Source organism: Actinia tenebrosa, unplaced genomic scaffold (genome assembly GCF_029948245.1).
Source record: "Actinia tenebrosa isolate PJP-AT-01 unplaced genomic scaffold, QUT_ActTen_1.0 PGA_scaffold15__27_contigs__length_11533743, whole genome shotgun sequence".
Taxonomy (NCBI): Eukaryota; Metazoa; Cnidaria; class Anthozoa; order Actiniaria; family Actiniidae; genus Actinia; species Actinia tenebrosa.
In genome coordinates, this window is record NW_028292575.1 from 3,955,631 (window position 1) to 3,977,888 (window position 22,258).

Sequence of the window (22,258 nt, forward strand, 5' to 3'; positions counted from 1 at the left end):
AGCTTCAATTTCATCATAATTATCTTTGACAAACAATCATTATTAGTATCATCAACAAACAAGACATCATCATTAACATCAAGCATAAACAGCATTAGTGACAACATCATTTCCATCACCTTCATCACAACCACCACCACACTGTTAATCACCATCATCACTATCATCATCATTATCATCACTACCATCATCATCACCATCATCATCGTCATCATCACCATCATCAAAGATATTACTGCAAAAACAAGCCGTAAACTAAATACTGATGAGTTCAACAAGATGCATTTCGTATGGTAATATATATATTTTTACCAATCGTCAGGCCCGCTTGTACAAAGGGCGGATAGCGCTATCCAACGAATATATCCTATCCATTGATAGATAGATTTATTGGAAAACAGCATCGATTTATCCACTGGAGGGATTTATCCGTCGGATAGCGATAACCACCCTTTGTACAACCGGGTCCAGGTACAAAAATGTTTGTTGTTCACAGACCCTAATTAAGTTTTAATTTTAAATTTCTTACGAATATTACCTCTGGACCTAGTGTTTTACCTATAAAAGTATTTATACACATTAAGGTTAATAGTATGCGTAAAAGTATTATATACAAGTGGAGATAAAAATAGCACGAAGCTCGGCTATTCACTACTACAAAGTTCTTTTTCATAGTTTTTTTAACACAACAAATAAAATGAGATCTTAAATAATACGAGCCGCTTTGTTATGAAAGATTATATCACGGCCAATACAAAGCTACAAAAACGAAAAGAATGAATAAGAAATTAATAAAGGAAGAACGAATAAAAATAGAACAAAATTCAAATAAACTACGCGTAAGAAACCAAACAAGAGCAAAAGAAATCAAAAGTAAAAAATAAAACAGCTTTTTCCGTGCTCCGTTCAGGAGGTGAAAGAAAAGAAAGCACGAAAGAAGTGTAAGGAGTAGCAACAGCCGTTAACGAGTGCTTCTCAAGCTTCTTGAGTGCTTACGGTGCTTTATTACCGAACAGAACACGTAGAAAGCTGTTTTATTCGTTTTATTATATAGTTACTAATTTTATTTCGGTATTGAATTTACTTACGCTATCTATAACTATCCTAACTATATAATAAAAATAGATATAAAATACATATCAATCTCCAAATGGTCATATTTTAGGACATGTCAAATACTGCAATATCAATTTGTCAAAACAATCAAAGTATGTTACAGAAACTAATGGGCAATTTTACTTTACATAACAGACACCAGAACCACTCGTACCAACTAATAACTGACCATCTTTTAAAACAGTTATATATCTAGGTTTCTTGATTACGTCACAAGTCTTTCCTACAAAACGACCATCCAATGTGAATTTTTGTACGCGGTTATTACCAAAATCACACACCAGTAGATGATGGTCATTATCAATAGCCAGTCCACATGATCTATTCAGCTGACCATCAGCACTGCCTTGACCACTAATCGTCGATATTCTAGTCGGTACGTTACCTTTCTTCTCAAATACATGAATAATGTGATTATCATAATCACTGACGTAAAACAGTCCATCATGTGTTATCACATCATATGGATCAAACTCGTCCTGTATTGCCAAACCAAACTGATATTGATAGTCACCATCTCTTGTGAAGACTTGAACACGATGATTACCACGATCACACACAATGATGTTACCAACGTAATCAACGTGTACTCCCCACGGATGATAAAACTGTCCATCCCCGTTACCTTGGTTACCAAAGGTTTTTGCCAATGTCCCTGTCGTAGTGTTCACTATACATATTCTATCATTACCCCAGTCTGCTATGACTAAATCCGTATTATTCAGAAATGCTAAACCTTCAGGTCTAGACAACTGTCCCTGTGCTCTACCTCGACTACCATACGCCAGTAAGAGATCTCCATCAGTGGTGAATACATGAACACAGTGAGAAGAAACATTTGAAACAGCGATCCTGCTATTGTCTCTGTTTACTGCTATACCTCTTAAATTACTAGATCCTATATTTACACCTTTCATGTTAAACTTTCCTGTTGTTCTCATCTCTTGTGGCTTGACATTCACCACTAGTGGACTGTTAGATACATGATTCCCATTCACTTGAACCTCTGCTGTCAACTGACCAGCTACTTTAGCCATGAATTCAACTTCTACTTTACCATCAGCTCTCACATATTTCTTTTCTATGTTCACATTTTCTTCAGGCTTGATTTGAACGTCTATAACATCCCTTGGATCATGATTGAGTTCTCCTACAGAGCTTTTAGTCGTTACTATCAGCTTTTCCTTCTTTAAAGCTTCTGTCTCAGATTTCACATCAATAGTGCTCTTAGTATGGTCTGTTTCGGAACTAGTTTGTATTTCTCCCAGCCCTGAATTCACTTGTCGCATCATCTCCTCATTAGCAACATATTCAATTCTAGAGTATGGTGGAATATGGTTGAAGATGAATTTCTGAGAGCATTGTGTCTCTAGAATGTTCATCATTTTACTTGCCAGTCCTCTTTCCATCACATTCTTGATGTATTCCTTGACGGCTGGAATATGATGAATTATATTCAAGTTTGTTGTGGCTGTGTTCAACTTCTCATCGATTTGTCTCAGCAATTCTCGTTCGTTGTCTTGTAGTATTTGGATGATGTTCTTGGTTTTGTCTTTGACTTCTTTTTTTGCCTTTTCTCCTTGTTGTTTGATTGTGTTGGCAATCTTTTCTTGTTGTTGCTTTTCCTTGTCATCTAATCTCAGCTGCTCTAGTACCTGCAGATGTTTTAACAATACAGCTTTCTTGATCGAAGCAAACTTATCTAACGGCATTGTCTTATGATCCCTGTGATCTTTCAAGCATGTCAAGCAAATCATTGCATCACAATCTTCACAGAAAAACTCTAGCCTGTGATGAGGGTGACTTGTGCAAGGATTATCTCTTGATATTATAAACTCAATGTCTTCTTTCTTCAAATCAGCCAGACCAACGACCTTGTGATCTTTAATGAAGAAAGAATGGCTCCTCTCGCATTCTTGACACAGTGAATGATCACAATCAAAACAATACCAAGAAGCTGACGAATGACTCTCAGAAGCAGAACAAGCCTTTTCTCCTTCTACCAACGCTAGAGCCTTCAAGATTCTTGAATGTATTAGACTTGGCTGTAGATCTTCGGCTCTGCTTAGTTCTGGTAGAGAGGTATGTGATTTGCATCGAGGACATTTGAAGATGTTGATTTGGTCGACTTGTACAGCGTGTCGTTTGACGCAAGGCTTACAAAATGTGTGGAAACAAGACAGGATCTTTGGTTCAGTGAAAGTATCATTACACAGGGAACATTGGAGTTCTTTCTTAAGATCTTCAACAAACGATTCCATGTGTTTAGGAGTTGAGACGAGATGAGGGAGTTGTTTGAATAATGTTGATTGTCAGTCTTTGGTCAGGCGATTCTTGGAAATTAGCGTGACCTTACTTCCTTGAAATATTGTCACGCCATGAATGTAAAGAATGTTGTGTGACGTGGGTGTTATCTCTATTTTCTGCATACATTAGAAGAGCACTTGGATCACGTCGTTGGGGGGTACTGTGAGAAAGTTACATATGCATTTGAATAAGAATGTCAAAGTATGAAAAATATCAACGTGATTCAAATTTAATCAAATAAAAACAAATTTTTTCCATCCTTCTCCACCCAAGGATACTACATATAGTGACGTGGAATTTATATCATCATTATCGTCATCATCATCATCATCATCATCATCATCATCACCATCATCATCGTCATCATCATCACCATCATCATCGTCATCATCACCATCATCATCATCATCGTCATCATCACCATCATCATCAGACAATACTGCAAAAACAAGCCGTAAACTATATACTGATGAGTTCAACAAGATGCATTTCGTATGGTAATATATATATTTTTTCCAATCTTAAGTCCCGCTTGTACAAAGAGCAGATAGCGCTATCCAACGGATAAATCCTATCCATTAATAGATAGATTTATTGGAAAACAGTATCGATTTATCCACTGGATAACGATTTATCCGTCGGATAGCGATATCCACCCTTTGTACAACCGTGCCCAGGTACAAAAATGTTTGTTGTCCACAGACCCTAATTAAGTTTTAATTTTAAATTTCTTACGAATATTACCTCTGGACTTAGTGTTTGAACTATAAAAGTCTTTATTCAAATTAAGGTTAATAGTATGCGTAAAAAGATTATATACACGTGGAGATAAAAATAGCACGAAGCTCGGCTATTCACTACTACAAAGTTCTTTTTTATAGTTTTTTTAACACAACAAATAAAATGAGATCTTAAATAATACGAGCCGCTTGTTATGAAAGATTATATCACGGCCAACAGAAAACTACAAAAAAGAGAAAAATGAATAAGATATTAATAAAAGGAAGAACGAGTAAATATAAAACAAAAATGAAACGGAAACAACGCGAAAGAAACCAAATAAAAAAAAAAGAAATCAAGAGTAAAAAATAATTATTCAACAAATAAAACAGCTCAGTTTTTCCGTGCTCCGTTCAGGAAGTCACGTAAGCACGAAAAAAGTATAAGGAGAAGCACGAGCAGTTTTCGAGCGCTTCTTACACTTCTTGAGTGCTTATGGCGCCTAATAAGCCCTTTATTACTGATCGGAGCTCAGAAAAAGCTGTTTTATTCGTTTTATTATATAGTTACTATTTATATTTCGGTATTGAATTTATTTATGCAAAAAGAAAGACAGTCGCAGGATCTATCAGCACTGGGCGCGCGCGGATGGCATCAGCACTGCCCCGTTAACTAAATAAAGCCAAAATTTTCGAATAATCAGCGCGCGCGAACTATCCTAACTATAAAATAAAAGTAGATATAAAATGCATATTAATCTCCAAATGGTCATATTTTTGGACACGTCAAACACTGCGATATCAATTTGTCAAACCAATCAAAGTATGTTGCAGAAAATAATGGGTAATTCTACTTTACACCCCAGACACCAGAACCCGACGTACTAACTAATAAATGACCATCTTTCAAAACAGTTATATATATAGGGTACTCGATTACATCACAAGTCTTTCCTACAAAACGACCATCCAATGTGAATTTTTGTACGCGATTATTACCTTGATCACACACCAGTAGATGATGGTCATTATCAATAGCCAGTCCACATGATCTATTCAGCTGACCATCAGCACTGCCTTGACCACTAATCGTCGATATTCTAGTCGGTACGTTACCTTTCTTCTCAAATACATGAATAATGTGATTATCATAATCACTGACGTAAAACAGTCCATCATGTGTTATCACATCATATGGATAAAACTTGTCCTGTGTTGTTAAACCAAACTGATATTGATAGTCACCATCTCTTGTAAAGACTTGAACACGATGATTATCAAGATCACAAACAATGATGTTACCATCGTCATCAACGTGTACTCCACATGGATAATGAAACTGTCCATCACCGTTACCTTGGTTACCAAAGGTTTTGACCAATGTCCCTGTTGTAGTGTTCACTATACATATTCTATGATTACCGGAGTCTGCTATGACTAAATCTGCATCATTCAGAAATGCTAAACCTTGAGTACCATCCAACTGTCCCCGTTCACTACCTTGACTACCATATGTCAGTAAGAGATCTCCATCAGTGGTGAATACATGGACATAGTGAGAAGAAACATTTGAAAAAGCAATCCTGCTATTGTCTCTGTTTACTGCTATACCATTAACATAACTAGTATCTATATTTACACCTTTCATGTTAAACTGTCCTGTTGTTCTCATCTCTTGTGGCTTGACATTCACCCCTAGTGGACTGTTAGATACATGATTCCCATTCACTTGAACCTCTGCTGTCAACTGACCAGCTACTTTAGCCATGAATTCAACTTCTACTTTACCATCAGTTCTCACATATTTCTTTTCTATTTTCACATTTTCTTCAGGCTCGATTTGAACGTCTATAACATCCCTTGGATCACGATGGGGTTTTCCTGTAGATGTTTTGATTATCATTGTCAAAGTTTCTTTCTTTAAAGCATCCGTCTCAGATCTCACATGAATAGTGCTCTTCGTATGGTCTGTTTCGGAAGAATAAGTTTGTATTTCTCCCAGCCCTGAATTCACTTGTCGCATCAGCTCTTCATTAGCAACATATTCAATTCTAGAGTATGGTGGAATATGGTTGAAGATGAAGTTCTGAGAGCATTGTGTCTCTAGAATGTTCATCATTTCACTTGTCAGTCCTCTTTCCATCACATTCTTGATGTATTCCTTGACGGCTGGAATATGATGAATTATATTCAAGTTTGTTGTGGCTGTGTCCAGCTTCTCATCGATTTGTCTCAGCAATTCTCGTTCGTTGTCTTGTAGTATTTGGATGATTTTATTGGTTTTGTCTTTGACTTCTTCTTTTGCCTTTTCTCCTTGTTGTTTGATTGTGTTAGCAATCTTTACTTGTTGTTGCTTTTCCTTGTCATCTAATCTCAACTGCTCTAGTACCAGCAGATGCTTTGACAATTCAGCTTTCTTGATCGAAGCAAACTTATCTAATGACATCGTCTTATGATCCTTGTGATCTTTCAAGCATGTCAAGCAAATCATTGCATCACAATCTTCGCAGAAAAACTCTAGCCTGTGATGAGGGTGACTTGTACAAGGACTTTCTCTTGTGATTACGAACTGAATATCTTCTTTCTTCAAATCCGCCAGGCGAACGACCTTGTGATCTTTAATGAAGAACGAATGGCTTGTCTCGCATTCTTGACACAGTGAATGATCACTGTCAAAGCAATACCAAGAAGCTGACGAATGACTCTCAGAAACAGAACAAGCCTTTTCTCCTTCTACCAACGCCAGACCCTTTACGATTCTTGAATGCATTAGATTTGGCTGTAGATCTTCGACGCTGCTTAGTTCTGGTAGAGAAGTCTGTGATTTGCATCGAGGACATTTGAAGATGTTGATTTGGTCGACTTGCTCGGCGTGTCGTTTGACACAAGGCTTACAAAATGTGTGGAAACAAGACAAGATCTTTGGTTCAGTGAAAGTATCATTACACAGGGAACATTGGAGTTCCTTCTTAAGATTTTCAACAAACGATTCCATGTCTTCGGGAGTTGAGACGAGCTGAAGGGAGTCTTTTGAATAATGTTGTTTGCCAGTCTATTGTCAGGCGATTCTTGGAAATGAGCGTGACCTTACTTCCTTGAAATGTTGTCAAGCCAAGAGTGTATAATTTATAACTTTGGCTCGGAATTTTCATGGCATTTTGTGTGACGCTTATTTTCTACATACATTAGAAGAGCACTTGGATCCCGTTGGTGGGTACTGTGAGAAACTTATATATGCATTTGAATAAGTATGTCAAAGTATGAAAAATATCAACGTCATTCAAATTTTATCAAATCAAAACAAATCAAAATCAAAATTAGTTTAATAGATAAACAAAAACAAAAAAGGAAATGAAATAATCAAAAAATAATCAATAACAAACAAATAAATAAAACAAAATCAACAAAGTAACAAAATGAGAAAATTTAAAGAATCAAAGTTTGTTTCATATCCCCCAAAAATAATTGGCTGAATACAAATACAAGATCGATATAACAATACATTGAAAATTGAAACGAAAATAATAAATTGTGACAGTATAAGTAACGATGATTATTACGAACAAAAACTGCGAAGGTAAATAACTTTATTTGAGAACCCCAAAATTATCTTGATATCTGATTATTCAACTACTCTGTTAAGCAATCGTATGCTTCCACCAATCAGCTATAAGATAGCACAGGCAGCCCAAACAAGGTTCCTGTGTATGGTTTATAAGGGAATGTATGGGAGTTAATGATAAAGTTATGACAATAAAATGTTTCACTCAACAATTTGCCTCAAAACTTGCTGCAGTTGTTGCTTTTACTTGTTCAGTCTTTTGGCAAATTTTCAACGCGATTTGAGGCCGTTAAGTTTTTTTTTTTTTTAAATCTGCTCTTCTCTACCCATAGTTAATACCAAGTTCCCCTTCATTAACTATGCCCGACCTAAATAATGGCCGTGTTCAATCTCGTACCCAGAGCTTGCGTTTCTTCTGGCCTGCGGCAAAAACAAAAGGTACAAAAAACGAGGGCTCTGGCATAATCCATTTTTGGCGCATGCGCAAGTGAAGTGAAATATGAACAATGAAAATCATGCTTTAATAAAAATTGGAAATCGGGAACATACTTTTTTTTATTTTTGCCAAGCCTTTGAACGAATGCGCTCTTATACCTAAAGTCCAAGAAATCCTGGTCTCAAAAAGTTGATTATGCCCTCGTCCTTCACCGTAGGCCAGAAGAAACGCAGGCTCTGGGTACGAGATTGAAATGTCTTTCTCTTGTGTCATGCGTAGTACGGAGTTCATTGCGACTTGGTATTCATGTATCTAGATTTTTGAGCACGTATGATTTATCTGAACATTATTTATATTAGCGAAAGTATAAATATTCTAGATCATTAATAGATCGTAATTGATAATCTTTAATAAATATCTACAAAAATATTAATCACTTGTTATAATTCCTATCTATTATTGCTTTGTTTATTGGTGCAGGTCGTTCTTTTACTTGGTGTTTATTTTCCTTGGATGTTTCTTGGTTAAGATAACGTAGGAGACGCAGGGTTGTTCTGGTAATCCTGTGGTAATAAAAGTTGAGTGGAGACTAAGTCTATGAATCTTAGACAAACACTTTCCCCCTCCTTCTCCACCCAAGGATACCACACACAGTGACGTGGAATTGATACCCTGACAAAAAGGAATTTTGGTGAGACAGTGGAAATGCAGAAAAAAATTCGAAGAAAAGAGAAGAAGGAAGGAGTAGAATAAAGAGAAGGGAAAATATAAGAAACGAAAGAATAGACAAAATACTACACTTATCACTTTAGTAACAAACGAGAACGTTTTGCCGTAAAGCTACTACAAGGTTATTACGTCCACAACAGTCTTTTCGCTTTTAAACTTCTCGATATAATAAGCCTGTGCAATAGAAAATAATCTTAGATAAGGAATCCCCGTTCCCCATTATAACCCCTTTTTGATGCTATTTTTAGAATCATTTATGCTAATTTTAGAATCGTTCCTTTAATCCATTGTTGTTGTTGTTGTTGTTGTTGTTGTTTGTACATGCGAACTGCATGGCTACGTCGTTGGCTGTTACAAACATAAATACCAAAGATTTCGTTCTGTCCTATGCCGTAGATCCTAGCAACATTGTACTTTGGACGGCGAAACTTACGTCTCTTAGCTTTCTCGTCTATTCTCGTTTCTAACTCGAATGATACGTGTGGTAAGCATATGATAAAATAAATATAAATACATTTTACTCCATACTTATCATCTAGTCTTCCGCTTCGACACATAACTTACACTAAACTATCGGGAGATCAATTCCGTCTATTTTCGCTTTTTTTTCTAGTGAGGTCAAATAAAAACAAGACAAAATGTCACAGCTTATCGGCCAAAAAAGTTGACAGAAAAAGAAATTAGCGTTTAAATTCATCGTCATGTTATTAGCAACCATATCAAAATAAATTTAATTTTATCGTAAGTAGCTTCATCGTAATCATCATTATCTCTACCTTCATCATCATCACTACCATCATCATCACCATCATCATCATCATCATCACTACCATCATTATCATCACTACCATCATCATCATCATCGTCATCATCATCATCACCATTGTAATTATCATCATCACTACCACCATCACAATCGTAATCATCATTATCACCAATATAATCATCATCATCACTACCATCATCATCACCATCATCATCATCATCATCACTACCATTATAATCGTCATCATCATCACCATTGTAATTATCATCATCACTACCATCATCACAATCGTAATCATCATTATCACCAATATAATCATCATCATCACTACCATCATCATCACCATCATCATCATCATCATCACTACCATTATAATCGTCATCATCATCACCATCGTAATTATCATCATCTCTACCTTCATCATCATCACTACCATCATCACAATCGTAATCGTCATCATCACCAGTATAATCATCATCATCACTACCATCATCATCATCGTAATCATCATCATCTTCACCATCATCATCATCACTACCGTCATCATCACCATCATCACCATCATCACCATCATCACCATCGCCATCATCCATTATCGACACCATCATCATCATCAACACCACTATCGTCATCGATCACCATAGTCAAGTCATCATCACCTTCATCATCGTCATCATAACCTTCGTAATCTTTATCATAATTATTAACGTTATCACCACCAACGTCACAATCACCATTGTCATCATCAACATCGTCACCATTATCGACCTCGTTATCATCACTATCATCACTATATATTGTTTTGTTGAAATTTAAAAAAAATCATTTTAACAAGTTTAATTTTTTTTTGTATTTTATACAATTTAGTATTTTGTTACAAGCGTGACATGTTATCTGTTTTTATTCTTTGTTTATTCTTGATCTCATTGTCGACTTTGGTTATTATCATTGTCACAGATTATTCAAGTATTTAGTAAAATACGTTGAAATCTTAAAATAACATTCACATTTAAGTGCAATACTTTTTCGTAGAAATCTGCGTTAAATCTTGTATTTTTAAAACATGGGTTTTCACAGTATTGTCCTCCTGTTCGCTTTAAAAAATTGTCATAATTCTGTCTGCCGAGTTTGGAGACAATCTATAGATTTCACTTTTTTATGCTCCGTTTTACAGCAAAACAAACTAATTATAAATCCGTGGGACCTTGGACTGAAAACAGTGGAGCCTCCGCCCCGAGTGACTCGGAAGCGGTTAACGAATTATTTTATCATCATTATTATCTTTATAGTTATATTATTGCCATTTTCATTGTCACTTTTTATCTTCATTATCATTGACTTTATTATATTATCATCATCATTATTTTATCATTGTCATTGTCATCGTCTCTATAGGTTAGGATTATGATTACAGTTATTAGTTTTATCATTATCGTATTTACCATTTGTATTTATCCATCTTCTTTATTCACCTTTATTTTAGCTTTTTATAGATATTATTACTATTATTTATTAACAATTAATTACTATTATATTTTATAATAATCGTTTTAATTTATTCTGACGCTGAAATGGAAAGGCAAACCCTGAGTAAATCAGTCGGTAATCAATGTTGCCATAATATCGTACCGCATAGATAATAAATTCTCCATTATATGTTTAACACCACTGACCTGTTTGGGCTCGCTGTGGGATTTCGCTGACCTGGATGATTTTGGATTATCTTCTATGGTCACGTGAACAAAGATGGTCGCGTGGGGAATGGGTTCGCCTTTCATGTTGAGGAGATGCACATGTCGATAACCTGGGTAGATTTCAATTCAAACATTAAGAAAATGATTTTTTAAATTTGAATTTGGAATTGATCGTGAGAATAGATTTACAAGAGAGAATAGACCTTGTACCTAGTTGGGTATAATGTTTTCCCATTTCAGACATGTGTCATTCCCTAGAGTATCATTTCTTTGTTTAACGGTAGCGCATGAGAAAAAACATGAATATAGATACAATTCAAACAAAGAATATCATTGTCAAGAGAATGGCACGTGGTCTGAAATAGGAAAACATTACACGCAATGTACACTCAGATGCCCATTGATAATAATTTTGAAGAAAGTGTGCAAGGAAAATACTGTTAGTTTTAGTAAATGACCTGCCTGAAGGCTTGTGAAGGGAAGTGAAAATTGACCAATGAAATCATCCTTGCCAACATCTTCGTCCACTACTGCGAACCGAATCATGACCAGCTCGGGAACGTGGAGCTCTTTCTCTACTTCTAAGTCCCAAATAGGGTTGAAACCTGGCAATAAGAAAAATAGAAACACAGCCCTTTACAGCGAGAAAACACGTGTCAATCACTGCAGCCGACTAAACTGCTCGAAAATCCTCCACTCCGCAATTTGTAAGGTTTGTTGGTATCGACCAACAAAAACTACCGTCCAGTCCAGTCAATCAGTCAAGCTGAAGGCATAGTTTTTGGCGCGAAATCTGCATGTTTCCTATAAGAGAGATATGCAAGTCGGGAAAACTCGCTATTCTTGTGGTGCAGCCACATCACTGAAAAGCCCTCGAGATATAAATAACAAAGAAATAGCCACCACTTTGATTGCTAATGAGGAGTTCTTTGTTATTGTCAACCAAAAACAAAACAGACACGACATAGTCAGTTGTCTTATATACAGTCAATCAATGTGGCATAGCTTTACCACAGTACAGTATAGAAAGTTGTGACTTGCACTGTTTTTAGTTACTGTTTTTTTGTACTGTTTTTATTACAAAGGATACTCAGTTTATACATTATTTCAGCACATATGGTTTTGAGGTTGCACCTGTGACAAGTTATGTTTTTTATACAGTAAACAATATAACAATGAATGTCTATTTTAGATACATTCATATGCATATTTTCAATTTTATAGTGAACAAAATCCCAAATTGACTTGTGACCCTCCCCCTCCATATTTAAGCAATTAGCTTCTAACCACTCTACCACTTTAACTTTTGATTCCCTATAATAAATTTTAGAACCCCCCTCCCGATAATCATTGCACAGTCCCTAAATACCGAGTTCAACAAGAAGGATTTCTTATGGAAATATCTTTTTTTCCCAATCGTCACATGCAAAATTGTTTGTTGTCCACAGACCCTAATTAAGTTTTAATTTTAAATGCCAATAGAAAACTACAATAACGATAAAAATGAACAAGATATCAATAAAAGGAAAAACGAATATAAATAGAACAAAAACGAATTAAAGAACGCGAAAGAAACGAAATCAAAACAAAAGAAATCAAAAGTAAAAAATAGATATTCAACAAATAAAACAGCTTATTCCGTGCTCCGTTCAGTAATAAATACACAGGAAGTGACGTAAACACGAAAGAAGTGTAAGGAGAAGCACGGGCAGTTTGCGAGTGCTTCTCACACTTCTAGAGAGCTTATGGTGCTTCCTAACTCCTTTATTACTGAATAGAGCTCGGAAAAAGTTGTTTTATTCGTTTTATAGTTACTAATTTTATTTCGGTATTGAATTTATTTACGCAAAAAGAAAGACGGAAGAACTGCGCGCGCGGATCTACTATCCTAGATATACAATGAAAATACTTATAAAATGTATATTAAACTTTAAATGGTCATATTTAAGGACATGTCAAACAATGCGATATCCATTTGTCAAACCAATCAAAGTATGTTACAGAAAATGATAGCGATTTTACTTTACATAACAGACACCAGAACCCCTCGTACTAACTAATAACTGACCATCCTTTAAAACAATTATATATGCAGGGTTCTCGATTTCATCACAAGTCTTTCCTACAAAACGACCATCCAATGTGAATTTTTGTACGCGGTTAGTATAATCATCACACACCAGTAGATGATGGTCATTATCAATAGCCAGGCCCCATGGTCTATTCAGCTGACCATCAGCACTGCCTTCACCATCAATCGTCGATATTCTAGTCGGTACGTTACCTTTCTTCTCAAATACATGAATAACGTGATTACTACAATCACGGACGTAAAACAGTCCATCATGTGTTATCACATCAAATGGATCAAACTCGTCCTGTGTTGTCAAACCAAACTGATATTGATAGTCACCGTCTCTTGTGAAGACTTGAACACGATGATTATCACGACCACATACAATGATGTTACCATCGTCATCAACGTGTACTCCATATGGATAATGAAACTGACCATCGCCGTTACCTTGGTTACCAAAGGTTTTGACCAATGTCCCTGTTGTAGTGTTCACTATACATATTCTATGATTACCCCAGTCTGCTATGACTAAATCTGTATCATTCAGAAATGCTAAACCTTCAGGACCATCCAACTGTCCCTGTTCACTACCTTGACTACCATACATCAGTAAGAGATCTCCATTAGTGGTGAATACATAGACACAGTAGAAAGAATCATTTGAAACAGCGATCCTGCTATTGTCTCTGTTTACTGCTATACCTCTTAAATTACTAGATCCTATATTTACACCTTTCATGTTAAACTGTCCTGTTGTTCTCATCTCTTGTGGCTTGACATTCACCTCTAGTGGACTGTTAGATACATGATTCCCATTCACTTGAACCTCTGCTGTCAACTGACCAGCTACTTTAGCCATGAATTCAACTTCTACTTTACCATCAGTTCTCACATATTTCTTTTCTATTTTCATATTTTCTTCAGGCTTGATTTGAACGTCTATAACATCCCTTGGATCATGATTGAGTTCTCCTGTAGAGCGTTTAGTCGTTACTATCAGCATTTCTTTGTTTAAAGCTTGTGCCTTAGATTTCACCTGAATAGTGCTCTTCGTGTGGTCTGTTTCGGAACAAGTTTGTATTTCTCCCAGCCCTGAATTCACTTGTCGCATCAGCTCTTCATTAGCAACATATTCAATTCTAGAGTATGGTGGAATATGGTTGAAGATGAATTTGTGAGAGCATTGTGTCTCTTGAATGGTCATCATTTCACTTGCCAGTCCTCTTTCCATCACATTCTTGATGTATTCCTTGACGGCTGGAATATGATGAATTATATTCAAGTTTGTTGTGGCTGTGTTCAACTTCTCATCGATTTGTCTCAGCAATTCTCGTTCGTTGTCTTGTAGTATTTGGATGATCTTCTTGGTTTTTTCTTTGACTCCTTTTTTTGCCTTTTCTCCTTGTTGTTTGATTGTGTTAGCAATCTTTTCTTGTTGTTGCTTTTCCTTGTCATCTAATCTCAACTGCTCTAGTACCTGCAGATGCTTTGACAATTCAGCTTTCTTGATCGAAGCAAACTTATCTAATGACATTGTGTTATGAACCCTGTGATATCTCAAGCATGTCAAGCAAATCATTGCATCACAGTCTTCGCAGAAGAATTCTAGCCTGTGCTGAGGGTGACTTGTACAAGGATTTTCTCTTGTTATTAGGAACTGAATATCTTTTTTCTTCAAATCAGCCAGATCACAGTCAAAACAATACCAAGAAGCTGACGAATGACTCTCAGAAACAGAATAAGCCTTTTCTCTTTCTACCAACGCCAGACCCTTCAAGATTCTTGAATGCATTAGACTTGGCTGTAGATCTTCGACGCTGCTTAGTTCTGGTAGAGAAGTTTGTGATTTGCATCGAGGACATTTGAAGATGTTGATTTGGTCAACTAGCTCGGCGTGTCGTTTGACGCAAGGCTTACAAAATGTGTGGAAAGAAGACAAGATCTTTGGTTCAGTGAAAGTATCATTACACAGGGAACATTGGAGTTCGTTCTTAAGATCTTCAACAAACGATTCCATGTCTTCAGAAGTTGAGACGAGACGAGTTGAGGGAGTTGTCTGAAGAATGTTGTTTATCAGTCTATTGTCAGAAGATTCTTGGAAATGAGCGTGACCTTACTTCATTTTAAAGTTGTCACGCCATGAATGTATAATTTAATGCATAGCCTCGATAATTTCATGGAATTTTGTGCGACGTGTATTTTCAGCATGCATAGAATAGCACTTGGATCCCGTTGGGGGGTACTGTGAGAAAGTTATATATGCATTTGAATAAAAATGGCAAAGTATGAATAATGTCAACGTGATTCAAATTTAATCAATTCAAAACAATTCTAAATAAAAATTGGTTTAATAGGTAAACAAACACAAAAAAGGAAATAAAATCAAAAATCAAAAATCAAAATCCGCATACTACTTTGACAATGTGATGGCGAAATTTATCGTCAATAAGAGGACAGACACATAAAAAATCTGATGTCAATTGGTTTTTTGCAATAACAAAAACGATAAAAACTTCTCATTGTTAGCGATCAAAACAACCAACGGAAAGAGCGCGCGCTCGTTGATGTCAGTTTTATCAGTCTGTCCTCTTATTGATGTTAAAGAATAACCAATCAGCGCGCGAGAAATTTGTAAGTTATTGTAAAAAACTTTATTTGAGAACCCCAAAATTATCTTTAAATTATTATTCAAGTACTCGGTTCCGCAATCGTATGCTTCCACCAATCAGCTAAGAGTACTACAAGGATTACGAGGCTATTTTATTTCATTTCATTTGACAGTAAAAGGAGTTTTAAATTCTGAGATATTCTTGGTAATTTGTTGAGCTTGTGGGACATGGAAAAAGTAACTAAGCAAAGCCGGAACCATGAACTTGACAAAGCATGAATAATAGAAAAAGTTAGACTCTTCTTTTCATGTAGACTTGAAGCAAGTGCAAACATCTTCAATCTCGTACCCAGAGCCTGCGTTTCTTCTGGCCTGCGGCGAAAAAGGAAAGCTCTGGTATGATTCATTTCTGGCGCATGCGCAAGTGAAGTGAACTATAAACAATGAAAATTATCTTTTAAGACAGAGATTGTGTTTATTTACGATCAAAATAAAAATTAGAAATTGGGAACATACTTTTTTTTATGTTTGGCAAGTCTTTGAAGACAAACGCTCTCATACCGGAAGTCCAAGAAATTCTGGTGTCAAAAAAATGGATGATGCCAGAGCCCTCGTTCTTCACCGCAGGTCAGAAGAAACGCAGGCTCTGGGTACGAGATTAAAACGTCTTTCTCTAGTGTCTTGCGTAGTACGGAGTTCATTGCGACTTGGTATTCATGTATCTAGAGCACGTATGATTTATCTGAACATTATTTATATTAGCGAAAGTATAAATTTTCTAGATCATTCATTGATCTTAATTGATAATCTTTAATAAATATCTACAAAAACATTAATCACTTATTATAATTCCTATCTATTATTGCTCTGTTTATTGGTGCAGGTCGTGCATAAACTTGGTGTTATTTTTCTTGGATGTTTCTTGGTTAAGATAACGTAGGAGACGCAGGGTTGTTCTGGTAATCCTGTGGTAATAAAAGTTGAGTGGAGACTAATTCTTTGGAAATAATCTTCAACAAACACTTTTCCCTCCTTCTCCCCCAAGGATACCACACACAGTGACGTGGAATTTATATTCCAACAAAAAGAAAGTTTGGTGATTCTGTGAAAATGCGCAGAAAGAGGTAAAGGAAGGAAGGAAGGAGAAGAAAAAATGAGAATGCCCTCATCAGTCATGATTACCATCATCATAATTTTAATCATCAACATCACATTATTACCATCTATATCAACAATAGCGCTAGCTAATTTCATCATCAATAGCTTCAATTTCATCATAATTATCTTTGACAAACAATCATCATTAGTATCATAAACAAACAAGACATCATCATCAACATCAAGCATAAACAGCGTTAGTAACAGCATCATTTTTATCATCTTTATAACCACCACCACCACATTGTTAGCCATCATCATCACTATCATCATCATCATCACTACCATCATCATCAATACCATCATCATCACCATCATCATCGTCATCATCACCATCATCATCGTCATCATCACCATCATCAACAGATATTACTGCAAAAACAAGCCGTAAACTAAATACTGATGAGTTCAACAAGATGCATTTCGTATGGTAATATATATATTTTTACCAATCGTCAGGCCCGCTTGTACGAAGGCCGTATAGCGCTATCCAACGAATATATCCTATCCATTGATAGATAGATTTATTGGAAAACAGTATCGATTTATCCACAGGATAAGGATTTATCCGTCGGATAGCGATATCCACCCTTTGTACAACTGGGCCCAGGCACAAAACTGTTTGTTGTCCACAGACCCTAATTAAGTTTTAATTTTAAATTTCTTACGAATATTACCTCTGGACCTAGTGTTTGAACTATAAAAGTCTTTATTCAAATTAAGGTTAATAGTATGCGTAAAAGTATTATATACACGTGGAGATAAAAGTAGCACGAAGCTCTGCTATTCACTACTAAAAAGTTCTCTTTTATAGTTTTTTTAACACAACGAATAAAATGAGATCGGAAAGAATACGAGCCGCTTTGTTATGAAAGATTATATCACGGCCAACACAAAACTACAAAAACGAGAAAAATGAATAAGAAATTAATAAAGGAAGAACGAATAAAAATAGAACAAAATTCAAATAAACTACTCGAAAGAAACCAAACAAAAGCAAAAGAAATCAAAAGTAAAAAATAATTATGTAACTGATAAAACAGCTTTTTCCATGCTCCATTCACGAAGTGACGTAAGCACGAAAGAAGCGTAAGGAGAAGCAAGAGCCGTTAACCAGCGCTTATCCCACTCACAACAAAAAATAAATAAGAGAAATCAAAAGTAAAAAATAATTACTCAAAAAAAATAAAACAGCTCAGTTTTTCCGTGTTCCGTTCAGGAAGTGACGTAAACACGAAAAAAGTGTAAGGAGAAGCACGAGCAGTTTGCGAGTGCTTCTCACATTTCTTGAATGCTTACGGCGCTTCCTAAGTGCTTTTTTACAGAACGGAACACGGAGAAAGCTGTTTTATTCGTTTTATTATATAGTTACTAATATTATATCAGTATTGAATTTATTTACGCAAAAAGAAAGACGGTCGCAGGATCTAGCAGCACTTCACGCACGCAGATGGGGAGAGCACTGTGCTCCGTTCACTAATAATGCACAGTTTTCAACTAATCACCGCGCCCGAACTTTCCTAACCATATAATAAAAATAGATATAAAATACATATCAATCTCCAAATGGTCATATTTTAGGACATGTCAAACACTGCGATATCAATTTGTCAAACCAATCAAAGTATGTTACAGAAAATAATGGGCAATTCTACTTTACATACCAGACACCAGAACCCCTCGTACTAACTAATAACTGACCATCCTTTAAAACAGTTATATATCTAGGGTAATTGATTACATCACAAGTCTTTCCTACAAAACGACCATCCAATGTGAATTTTTGTACGCGGTTATTACCATAATCACACACCAGTAGGTGATAGTCATTATCAATAGCCAGGCCCCATGGTCCATTCAGCTGACCATCAGCACTGCCTTGACCACCAATCGTCGATATTCTAGTCGGTACGTTACCTTTCTTCTCAAATACATGAATAACGTGATTATTATAATCACTGACATAAAACAGTCCATCATGTGTTATCACATCAATTGGATCAAACTTGTCCTGTGTTGTCAAACCAAACTGATATTGATAGTCACCGTCTCTTGTGAAGACTTGAACACGACGATTACCACAATCACACACAATGATGTTACCATCGTCATCAACGTGTACTCCATTTGGATAATGAAACTCTCCATCGCCGTTACCATGGTTACCAAAGGTTTTGACCAATGTCCCTGTTGTAGTGTTCACTATACATATTCTATGATTACCGGAGTCTGCTATGACTAAATCTGCATCATTCAGAAATGCTAAACCTTGAGTACCATCCAACTGTCCCCGTTCACTACCTTGACTACCATATGTCAGTAAGAGATCTCCATCAGTGGTGAATACATGGACATAGTGAGAAGAAACATTTGAAAAAGCAATCCTGCTATTGTCTCTGTTTACTGCTATACCATTAACATAACTAGTATCTATATTTACACCTTTCATGTTAAACTGTCCTGTTGTTCTCATCTCTTGTGGCTTGACATTCACCCCTAGTGGACTGTTAGATACATGATTCCCATTCACTTGAACCTCTGCTGTCAACTGACCAGCTACTTTAGCCATGAATTCAACTTCTACTTTACCATCAGTTCTCACATATTTCTTTTCTATTTTCGCATTTTCTTCAGGCTTGATTTGAACGTCTATAACATCCCTTGGATCATGATTGAGTTCTCCTGTAGAGCTTTTAGTCGTTACTATCAGCTTTTTTTTCTTTAAAGCTTCTGCCTTAGATTTCACCTGAATAGAGCTCTTCGTGTGGTCTGTTTCGGAACAAGTTTGTATTTCTCCCAGCCCTGAATTCACTTGTCGCATCAGCTCTTCATTAGCAACATATTCAATTCTAGAGTATGGTGGAATATGGTTGAAGATGAATTTGTGAGAGCATTGTGTCTCTTGAATGGTCATCATTTCACTTGCCAGTCCTCTTTCCATCACATTCTTGATGTATTCCTTAACGGCTGGAATATGTTGAATTATATTCAAGTTTGTTGTGGCCGTGTTCAACTTCTCATCGATTTGTCTCAGCAATTCTCGTTCGTTGTCTTGTAGTATTTGGATGATGTTCTTGGTTTTGTCTTTGACTTCTTCTTTTGCCTTTTCTCCTTGTTGTTTGATTGTGTTAGCAATCTTTACTTGTTGTTGCTTTTCCTTGTCATCTAATCTCAACTGCTCTAGTACCTGCAGATGCTTTGACAATACAGCTTTCTTTATCGAAGCAAACTTATCCAATGACATTGTCTTATGATCCTTGTGATGTTTCAAGCATGTCAAGCAAATCATTGCATCGCAATCTTCGCAGAAAAACTCTAGCCTGTGATGAGGGTGACTTGTACAAGGACTTTCTCTTGTGATTACGAACTGAATATCTTCTTTCTTCAAATCCGCCAGGCGAACGACCTTGTGATCTTTAATGAAGAACGAATGGCTTGTCTCGCATTCTTGACACAGTGAATGATCACAGTCAAAACAATACCAAGAAGCTGACGAATGACTCTCAGAAAAAGAACAAACCTTTTCTCCTTCTACCAACGCCAGACCCTTCACGATTTTTGAATGCATTAGACTTGGCTGTAGATCTTCGACGCTGCTTAGTTCTGGTAGAGAAGTCTGTGATTTGCATCGAGGACATTTGAAGATGTTGATTTGGTCGACTTGCTCGGCGTGTCGTTTGACACAAGGCTTACAAAATGTGTGGAAACAAGACAAGATCTTTGGTTCAGTGAAAGTATCATTACACAGGGAACATTGGAGTTCCTTCTTAAGATTTTCAACAAACGATTCCATGTCTTCGGGAGTTGAGACGAGACGAGCTGAAGGGAGTTTTTTGAATAATGTTGCTTGCCAGTCTATTGTCAGGCGATTCTTGGAAATGAGCGTGACCTTACTTCCTTGAAATGTTGTCACGCCAAGAGTGTATAATTTATAACTTTGGCTCGGAATTTTCATGGAATTTTGTGTGACGCTTATTTTCTACATACATTAGAAGAGCACTTGGATCCCGCCGGTGGGTACTGTGAGAAACTTATATATGCATTTGAATAAGTATGTCAAAGTATAAAAAAATTTCAACGTGATTCAAATTTTATTAAATCAAAACAAATCAAAATCAAAATTAGTTTAATAGATAAACAAAAACAAAAAAGGAAATAAAATAAAAAATAAAAAAATGCAAACAAACAAATAAATAAAACAAAATCAACGAGGTAACAAAATGAGAAAATTTAAAGAATCAAAGTTTGTTTTATTTCCCCCAAAAATCATTGGTTGAATACAAATACAAGATCGATATAACAATACATTGAAAATTGAAACGAAAATAACAAATTGTGACAGTATAAGTAACGATGATTATTACGAACAAAAACTGCGAGGGTAAATAACTTTATTTGAGAACCCCAAAATTATCTTGATATCTGATTATTCAACTACTCTGTTAAGCAATCGTATGCTTCCACCAATCAGCTATAAGATAGCACAGGCAGCCCAAACAAGGTTCCTGTGTATGGTTGATAAGGGAATGTATGGGAGTTAATGATAAAGTTATGACAATAAAATGTTTCACTCAACAATTTGCCTCAAAACTTGCTGCAGTTGTTGCTTTTACTTGTTCAGTCTTTTGGCAAATTTTCAACGCGATTTGAGGCCGTTAAGTTTTTTTTTTTTAAATCTGCTCTTCTCTACCCATAGTTAATACCAAGTTAATACCCTTCATTAACTATGCCCGACCTAAATAATGGCCGTGTTCAATCTCGTACCCAGAGCTTGCGTTTCTTCTGGCCTGCGGCAAAAAAAAACCCCAAAAAACGAGGGCTCTGGCATAATTCATTTTTGGCGCATGCGCAAGTGAAGTGAAATTTGAACGATGAAAATCATGCTTTAACAAAAATTGGAAATCGGGAACATACTTTTTTTTATTTTTGGCAAGCCTTTGAACGAATGCGCTCTTATACCGGAAGTCCAGGAAATCCTGGTCTCAAAAAATGGATTATGCCCTCGTCCTTCACCGTAGGCCAAAAGAAACGCAGGCTCTGGGTACGAGATTGAAACTTCTTTCTCTGGTGTCATGCGTACGACGGA

General features: G+C 36.1%; 3 protein-coding genes across 5 annotated transcripts; all 3 read right to left on the reverse strand.

Annotated features, from left to right (window-relative positions):
• Positions 1–1,235: 1,235 nt before the first annotated feature.
• On the reverse strand, positions 1,236–3,377 carry LOC148910871 (tripartite motif-containing protein 3-like). Its single transcript, XM_089030653.1, has one exon. The coding sequence runs from the start codon at positions 3,375–3,377 to the stop codon at positions 1,236–1,238; it is 2,142 nt and encodes a 713-aa protein (XP_088886779.1).
• A 4,335-nt stretch (positions 3,378–7,712) lies between these two features.
• Positions 7,713–12,784, reverse strand: LOC148910872 (1-phosphatidylinositol 4,5-bisphosphate phosphodiesterase delta-3-A-like). Of its 3 annotated transcripts, none has more exons than XR_016119899.1 (4): positions 11,792–12,784; positions 11,309–11,439; positions 9,434–9,478; positions 7,713–8,703 (listed from the first exon to the last, which is right to left on the reverse strand). XR_016119899.1 is itself a non-coding variant. In XM_089030837.1 (4 exons), the coding sequence occupies exons 1-3, from the start codon at positions 11,873–11,875 to the stop codon at positions 9,461–9,463; spliced, it is 237 nt and encodes a 78-aa protein (XP_088886963.1). In that variant the 5' UTR covers positions 11,876–12,784; the 3' UTR covers positions 7,713–8,703; positions 9,434–9,460. The 3 variants fall into 3 exon arrangements, 2 of the variants coding, with proteins under 2 accessions (XP_088886963.1, XP_088886962.1); XM_089030837.1 differs by having other exon boundaries at positions 11,788–12,784; XM_089030836.1 differs by lacking the exon at positions 9,434–9,478 and having other exon boundaries at positions 11,788–12,784.
• Positions 12,785–17,593: 4,809 nt separating this feature from the next.
• Positions 17,594–21,032, reverse strand: LOC148910873 (tripartite motif-containing protein 3-like). The gene has a single exon (XM_089030844.1). It carries the CDS (start codon positions 20,963–20,965, stop codon positions 18,824–18,826), a length of 2,142 nt encoding a protein of 713 aa, XP_088886970.1. The 5' UTR covers positions 20,966–21,032; the 3' UTR covers positions 17,594–18,823.
• Between the last annotated feature and the right edge of the window lie 1,226 nt (positions 21,033–22,258).

Bases quoted from the DNA above. Each gene is read 5' to 3' on its own strand.
- LOC148910872 (XM_089030836.1), bottom strand. From the start codon at position 11,875: ATGATTCGGTTCGCAGTAGTGGACGAAGATGTTGGCAAGGATGATTTC. The intron at 11,440-11,787 runs GTCATTTACTAA...AAATCTACCCAG, and splicing joins CTTCACAAGCCTTCAGGCAG to GTTATCGACATGTGCATCTC. The intron at 8,704-11,308 runs GTCAGTGGTGTT...TTATTACCACAG, and splicing joins CCCACAGCGAGCCCAAACAG to GATTACCAGAACAACCCTGC.
- LOC148910873 (XM_089030844.1), bottom strand. From the start codon at position 20,965: ATGGAATCGTTTGTTGAAAATCTTAAGAAGGAACTCCAATGTTCCCTG.
- LOC148910871 (XM_089030653.1), bottom strand. From the start codon at position 3,377: ATGGAATCGTTTGTTGAAGATCTTAAGAAAGAACTCCAATGTTCCCTG.